The sequence below is a fragment of the Pollachius pollachius genome, assembly GCF_949987615.1.
Source record: "Pollachius pollachius genome assembly, chromosome: 14".
Classification (NCBI taxonomy): Eukaryota; Metazoa; Chordata; class Actinopteri; order Gadiformes; family Gadidae; genus Pollachius; species Pollachius pollachius.
Genome location: NC_136947.1, coordinates 489,007 through 497,439, shown reverse-complemented (window position 1 = coordinate 497,439; position 8,433 = coordinate 489,007). Strand labels below are relative to the sequence as shown.

Here is an 8,433-nt window from a genome sequence, read left to right as displayed (position 1 = left end):
CGTAGGCACAGGACGGCAGTGTTTCTGACCAATATGCACTTTGCTTAATATTGCAACCGGTCTCTTCTGAGCCGGGCACCAGACTTGACGATGCTTCAGCCAGAGCATCGGTCCAGAAGACAACCTGTCTCTCTCTTATTTAGACTGGATGTGAGGTACCCCTCCACCTCCATCCTACATCCAGTAGACAACGGCTGTCTTCCTCTCTCCCGCCTGTTTGGATGGAGAAGACATCTCTCTCAAAACATGACAAGTTGATAACCGCTAGTCATCTTACATACAAATTACTCATAGTTAACCCAGAGTGGACTGGAATGGTGGATGGATGGATGATTAATGCATGGGTGATGGATGATTAATGGATGGGTGATGGATTGATCATGGATGATGGCTGGATGGATGGTGGATGGGAACAGTAGTCAGAGCTTTCCAATATCTGCGGTTAAACAGACACAGGTAGAATTATATTTCTGTAGGATCATTTGATTTGAAATATATTGGAACACTGCTTCCGTTTGGTAAAGAGAGAAAAACCGACCAGCAACCAGAGACCCAAGAAGTCCTGACTTCGCAATCTGATGAATAAAGCATTTCCCCCTATCCATGTCCGATGTGAACTCCTCGGAAACCCAGGCGATCTGAAAGATCCTGTGTCTCCTACTTCCAGAAATACCTCCAGCTATCGATCAAGACAGGCTCATATTTCCTGCTGAGTCTGATTAAGCTGGCTGCTCCTTTCCTGGCTTCCTCCTCCTTCCCTCCTATTAGCCCCTTCTCTGCCTCCTTCCCTCCTGTTAGCCCCTTTTCTGCCTCCTTCCCTCCCGTTAGCCCCTTTTCTGCCTCCTTCCACCCTGTTGGATGTTATTGCCTGGTTAATACCTTTCTCGATTTCTGTCTTGCCTTCTTTCCCTCTTGCATTCATTCTTCCTTCTTTCTTTCATTCATTCATTATTTCCTTCTTTCTTTCATTCTTTCCTCATTCTTTCTTTCTCATCTCTGTCTTTCCTTGTTTCCTCATTTTCTTATGTCCATTTAGCCATATCCCCAAATGTCACTCCAAAGACGTGCCATCTCTGGTGGTACTGATGAAAACACACAGACAGTGCTAGCTTAGCAATCTTTAAAATCCAAACCTATAGAGGAGTAACTGGCGTTGGCATAAAGATGCTCCCTCAGCCCGCTCTTACTTAATGGAGCCTTTGGCACGGTCCAACTACTCTCTAATAAAACACACAATTTCTCTGTCAGCAAGACCGCTTTGCGGACTGAGGAGTCCATGTGTGTGTTCTTCACGTCAAGTCGATGACTGCAAATGATACCCACTTAGCTCGACTGCTTAGTCCTGTTCCATTGATGTGTCTTACAGACATTGACTTTTAGACAAACAAGGAAACTGTAGTAGCTGCGTTCACTGGAACAGTCACTGTAGCAGGTTTGGCTAACGTCGTTAACTTAATGGTCGACGAGTTAGCTTTGAGCCGAGTCAAAGACGGAACAGTCCAGTTAGGTGTGGGCCAAGGGAAGTGGCGGTGACCACATATTTAAGGCTGTCAAGTTCTGTATGACGTTGCTTATAAGACATTCTCAGTTACTTCTGCATGAGTCACAAATAATTTGGCACCAACTGTCTTCCAAAATTATTTATACAGATCTTTATATTTTATTTTTGCAAACAGATCTTTATCTTTTCTGTAGCTGGATCTTTGCGGTAGTACTCCTACAACGATTGATCTATCTAATTCTATAGACATATTAGGACAACGCACACAGTAATTAAAACGTATTATTTAGAATTTTGAAACGTTGCATTGCGGAAAAGAAAAAAATCAGATCAGATCCGAATTGGTGCAAGTGAGGAGGTTATCTCAATAACACAGCATGCGTGTCTTTGGGTCGTAGTTTTGATCAACTTTTCTAATGCCAAACTCAGCGCAGGCGTCTAAAGCAGCTTGGGTGTTCCAGGGAGCTTTAATCTGGCACGGGGACTTCAAGGGCACAGCACAGGGCCTTCATTAAGCCATTAAGACACCGTCTGTGCGTTACAGTGCTACTTTCTCTTACACACACACCTACGCATACACATACGCACACACACACACACACACACACCTACGCATACACACACATACGCACACACACACACACCTACGCATACACATACGCACACACACACACACACACACACCTTGGGTATATTGTATTTTTTTCCAGAATATTTATTCTCTTTAATGGTTTCCAGAAGGAGGTGCTATTTGTTTGCCCTTAAAGGGTGATAGTGTCAAACAGTTGCAGGAAGCCTGCTCACGCTTTCAGTGAGGAGATTGAAAGAAGCTTGTTGTACACTATTCATGAATACTCCCTGGTCGCAGTTCAATACATGGAGATACCATATGCTTTTTTACTGCGATTCTATTTTATTATCATCAGTCTTTAGAGGATAGGTTAAATTAGGGCTTTTATAGAAATCTATCTTAAACTGTACTTCAATTGAACATAGGTTTGGTTTGATCAAATCAGAATCAGAATCTAAATTCTCAACAGTGAGTTCATTGTTTACACTCTTAAGTGTCACAAGAGGTGTCAACCATCATAAGTCATCATAAAATGTCAAAGAAAGAGTAAAAAGTTTATTTGATGTTAAAACTGAATATGACATCACTTTTTCTACAGAACCATTTAGTGAGCCTATTCTTTAGCTTTCCTCACTCTATGTAATGCATTTCATTCTTACCTACTGGCTACCTGTGCATTACCTTAATTGTGTTCTTCACAGCCAGCCCATATATGGGCAGAAGTTGAGCAGTACAGTAAAGTCATGCAGTCAAGCAGCAATGCAACATGGGAGTATAATCAGCAGATTCTCCCCAAACAAATGTGAATAGTCTTGTGTTCGGTTGAGGTTGTAATTTAAATTTAGAAACAGTGATATATATTTTGAATCCCTGATTTCCATATCAGATATAGCCTTAAGCATGATTAGCTTGGTTTAAAAATGATGTCTTGTTCAATATTTTATTGCTAAATCCCTTTTCATACTTGCTATGACTGTGGCTATGGAGTATATGATTTCATGGAAGTCTCCCCAAACTATAGCACATTCAAGGATACAAAGATAATTGTGAGTTCAAATCTGAATCTAGTAGGCAAATTTAAAGTCAATCATAACAATAAAAGCAGTAAAGAGTCTATTGAAATAACAATTTCATGACTTCTTCCATGACCAATAATGTGACAATCCTTGTATTTGCATTTAGTTTATTTAGTTTGATTTGAGTCTTTGGTTAATCTTGGGGCCCAGGTTTCTTTACCCCTATCTTGAATATGTCATTCAGAATGTTACTTTTATTGTATTTATTCTAGTAGGAGAAAACCCAAATAGTGCAATAAGTCTCACGTGGCGTGCAGGCCACACGTTAATGTGCCTTATAGTCCGCTAAGCTGCAGGTAAACAGTGAAGCTTAAAGCTATAATTAGGTCGTTTAGGTTCATAGAACAATTTATTGTGATCGTGCCATTGGTTTCTATTCAGCTAGAAAACTCCATTTCAGATTGTATAGGCCTAACACAGACATTGATCCAATATAGTTTGCGAATCCTTCAAAGCTATTAGCTGTTATTTATCATAAACAAGGACTTTCAAACCTCAGCGATATGATCAAATAACCACATAAAGGCGATCGAATTGTAGTGCATGTGCCCATGTCAGTAAGATACGGCCTCACCCCAGACTCCGCCCCCCTGGGGCTCCTCAGCAGGAGCGTTTGCGTGTGCAGCAGCGTCAGCAGAGCATATGTCTGGAGGCTTATTGTGTCTTCTGGCAGCACCCCCTCGTGACCTCTGCTGCCACAAAGGTGACTTCCACCTGCGTGCCACCCTACGCATGCCATGTTTAGCTGAAGCAAACTCAAAGTTTTCATTGAGATGAATCACAATGGTTTAGACTGATAAGCATACTTGTTACATTTTGAAATCAAGTCCATGGACATTGAGAAAATAGAGTCATTATTTGTCTGAATTGTGTTTAGTTTAGTATTAAACTCAGGAAGGTATTTTACTTTTAATTGTGATTAATCAACTTTGTTAGCTGTGCAGCACTTTAATAGAAAGGATAATAACTACAGAAATACATATAATTAAAATTGATCTGGAATTGCAGTCATCTTGGATGGAATGTGTGTTGTTTCCTCCCTGTAACGCACTGGGCCGTAGGCCCTGTTGGGACAGGAGTGTGAGTGCAGGTCACTCTGGTTGTTAAGCCTCTGCAGCCAATGAGTAGTTTCTCCCGGTGGCACTTGGTAGGACATGTTGGGATAATTGTAATAGGATTGTGTTGCTACTTATAGGACGGATAGAGGGAGGTTAGAAGTGGTTACTCATTCTTTCCTCCCCCAGCAGGAAGAATCAAGCAATAATCTGCTACTTTCAGCGCACCCTCGTGGAAAAATGTAAAATTGCCCACGGAAAAACCGTGGTTCATTAGGGAAAGGAAGGGCAGCTCATCAATTTACCCTGTCCTGATAGGTCAAACACAGGTGTCACTCAACACTGGGGCTGCTCTTTTCATGTAGCAAGACACGTGTAGTGGACTAAGCTGGTGAACATAAGTCTGCTTCCCGGGTAGATTGAAGGAATTCTACGTAATTAGTATCACAAGTGACACCTGTGGTTGTCCTACGACGACGTCGCCTTTGAGCAATATCAGCTTCATCCGTTGGTCGAAGCTGCCCTATACGCAAATGGTCTGGTCCATACGGAATGATGGAGGCAGTTGAGTTGTTGTGACAAAAGAAAATGCGCAAATACAGTTAGTGTTGGATTAAACCCTTATTTACACATTTCTCTGTAAACATCATACGACAATAATAATTAGACAAACAGTTATAAAGGATTTTCCCATGTGTCCATCTTTAAACCATGTAGCACTACTATCATTGTACATATTGTCCGATTTATCTCATAAAATATCAGAATAATACTCTTACTCTTACTATTTTCTATCCATGTTAGCTTGCAGTTCTACTGAATCGTCCATCACCTTACTTTTGAGAAAACTGTAAAAAAACAAACAATGTAAGCCATGATAACAACCACCAGCGTTGGTGTGGTCTGTCTTCCAGCTCCTGGCCTTGATCTCCATCCTGTTCATCATCATGTCCACCATCTCCCTGTCCCTCAACACCCTGCCGGAGCTGCAGGTGGTGGACGAGTTCGGCCACTTCAACGACAACCCCAGCCTTGCCCACGTGGAGGCGGTGTGCATCGCCTGGTTCACCATGGAGTACCTACTGCGCCTGCTGTCGGCGCCCAACAAGTGGGACTTCATCAAGGCGCCGCTGAACGTCATCGACCTGCTGGCCATCCTGCCCTACTACGTCACGCTGTTCCTCACCGAGTCCAACAAGAGCGTGCTGCAGTTCCAGAACGTGCGCCGCGTGGTGCAGATCTTCCGGATCATGAGAATCCTGAGGATCCTGAAGCTGGCCCGCCACTCCACGGGCCTGCAGTCGCTGGGCTTCACGCTGAGGAGGAGCTACAACGAGCTGGGCCTGCTCATCCTGTTCCTGGCCATGGGCATCATGATCTTCTCCAGCCTGGTGTTCTTCGCCGAGAAGGACGAGGACGCCACCAAGTTCACCAGCATCCCCGCCTCCTTCTGGTGGGCCACCATCACCATGACCACCGTGGGCTACGGCGACATCTACCCGCAGACGCTGCTGGGGAAGATCGTGGGCGGGCTGTGCTGCATCGCCGGCGTGCTGGTGATCGCTCTGCCCATCCCCATCATCGTCAACAACTTCTCCGAGTTCTACCGCGAGCAGAAGCGGCAGGAGAAGGCCATCAAGAGGCGGGAGGCGCTGGAGCGCGCCAAGAGGAACGGCAGCATCGTGTCCATGAACATGAAGGACGCCTTCACCCGCAGCATGGAGCTCACCGACGTGCTGGTGGAGAAGGGGGAGCCGCAGGAGGGCAAGTGTCCCGTGGACAACCACCTGTCGCCCAGCCGCTGGAGCTACCACAAACACTACTCCAACGCCGACGCCGTCAGCCCCGCGCGCTCCCAGCCCAACAGGTACAAAGAGGTGGGGCAGCTGGGGTCCCCCGAGCGCCTGAAGCCGTCTCCGTTCAGGGCCAACCCCCAGACCCTGAGCGCTCAGGGGCTTGAGGACACCTACAACAAGATGACCGCCGGCCGGGGCGGGGACGAGCAGATGGAGATGAAGGTGGTGGCCTCGGCGTCGGGGCGCCACCTCCAGGTCCGGGAGATGCCCATCAGTGAGCTCGGCCCCGGGGGGCTCAGGGAGTCGCCCCTGGGGGAGAGAGCGAGCCAGCCCCCCGGCGGGGGCGCCCGGCAACAGCGCATCCCTCCTCCCCTGGACCTCAGCCAGATCACCTCTCTGGAGTCCGGCCGCCGGCTCTCCGAGGGCTCCCAGGGCGCCGTCATCAAGGAGGGGCTCTATGAGTTCGTCTCGGGCGCCCGTCCGCCGGGCGACGGCGGCGGGACGCGGGAGGTGGCCACCATGACACGGGCGGCAGCGGAGGGGGGGTCCCACGGCGGCTCGGTGCGGGGCAGCAGCACGCCCCGGAAGAGGAACTCCCAGAAGGGCCAGTCGCCGGGCGCCCAAGACGACGCGTCCCTGATCGCCGTGGTGAGGCCCGTGACGACCCCCACCTCCTCCTCCCGGCCGGACGACGGCCCCCCCAGGTTCCAGGGCCCGCATAGCGCCCCCCTGCAGGGCGAGGCCCGCAAGGCCTCTCTGAGCGGCTTCCAGGGGGCCGGGGAGAGCGGCGCCCGGGGCTCCGAGGGCGAAGGGCCGCTCACGGGCCTGGGCCGCTGGGGAAGGAATCACCTGGAGGGCTCCGTGTCCAGCGCCAGCCCCGTGTCCCCTAAAGGCAGCCCGCTCAACTGCACCCAGGAGGCGGGCGGCCTGGTCGGAGAGGCGGGGGCCGGGGAGATGTTTGTGGACGGAGACGAGAGGGTGGAGAACCACGTCAGCCTGGATGGCACCGTGACGGAGCCCTGCGAAACCAGCATGTGACGTGTGGGGGTTCAGCGGCAGGTGCCATGAAAAAGCAAGGTCTCCGAAGAGGGGGGGGGGAACTTGATGTCATTAGTCTTATTTACGTCAATAAGACTAATGACATCAGTCTTATTGATGTCAATAAGACTGGGAAGCGCATGTCCATGTCAAGAAGATCTGAAAACACTTGAAAAAACAGTGTGTGTGTGTGTGTGTGTGTCTGCACAGGAAGGAAACGCCACTGTTGTATATATTGATCCTGTATCTGTTTCTCCGGGGATAAGAGACCGCTTCGCTTCTAAGACTATGCTTAGGGGGCAGAAATCACGCTTACTGCTGAACAGAACGACTTGAGCGCAACTGACTTCTGTGGTTCAGTATTTATTTTTATTTTTATAGAGTAAATATAATATGCGGCCATGCGGGATACAGTTTTAATTTATCGTTACGCATACTGCTCTGGATTTAAACAGCAGAGGAAGAATTGTGGAGTGAGCGACCTATCATTTTATTTTTCTAAAAGTAAAATCTAAATGCGATGAATTCTTCTGGGCCTTCCAACACGGCCGTTATGTAGGTGTCCCTCGTTTGCTCTCCTGTCCAAACTGCCCCGTTTTGAGTGGGGCCTCCTTCATTCTTTGGTCATCCCCGCTGGTTTGAGATTCTTATGTGAAATGTGGATGAAAGAAGCCGGATGATGGACTGATCCGGAAGAGGTCACATAAAAAATCCTGCATTTGAAACAGGATAGGGTAACGTATTATGTGGCCAATTGCTCCCTCCGTCACTCCAGAGTACAGAAATAGTCCGTAGGAATGACCGATTTATCCTCTCGCAGTCATGACATCAGTATCTGCGTTAGCTGTTCAATAATTCATGAATTGTTTTGTATTGTGGCCGTTCATGTAACTGATCTGGTGAACTTTCTACTCTGTCACATCTGTGCTAGCGAAGATAAACCTGGGGTTTTAAAGGTGTATGCTCTGCCCTTTTTTGTAACCCAATAAGGTAAGGAACCAAAAATATTTACAATGTTATTATTATAAGAATCATAAAATAACCACAACCTGACAAAAGACAAACTTGTAGGACTCACTGGATTCACCGATCTCGATCCACCCATAAACCCACATTTCGGTCACTACCCATCGGCTTCACATACTATATGTGTTGGCTTTTTAAGATTGCCTTTTTGTTTAGAGAAGAGTAATTGAAGTTTGTTTGCTAGATTATGTTTTTCGTCTGCATAGCGATGTGAGTGCTTGGGTATTTGCTGCGTGGGTCGCATGTTCAGCGTCGCTGTCTGCCTGGGGGGCGAGATCGTGGCCCCAGGTCAGTCTGAATGGTGCTGCTGCGACCCAAAGCGGTGTGGGACTGCCCCCTGGTGGAGGTGTTGTTCTGGCACTTTAACCAA

At 47.7% G+C, this 8,433-nt stretch overlaps 1 protein-coding gene across 1 annotated transcript in view; it reads left to right on the top strand.

The window, feature by feature from the left end:
* LOC307086248 (potassium voltage-gated channel subfamily B member 2-like) overlaps window positions 1-7,037 on the top strand; it is a gene marked incomplete at its 3' end in the record, with an annotated part of 16,075 nt that extends 9,038 nt beyond the window's left edge. Inside the window, exon 3 of the mRNA XM_079751392.1 lies at window positions 5,118-7,037. Within this exon, the coding sequence (XP_079607518.1) occupies window positions 5,118-7,037 (1,920 nt within the window). The remainder of the gene's footprint in view (window positions 1-5,117) is intronic.
* Between the last annotated feature and the right edge of the window lie 1,396 nt (window positions 7,038-8,433).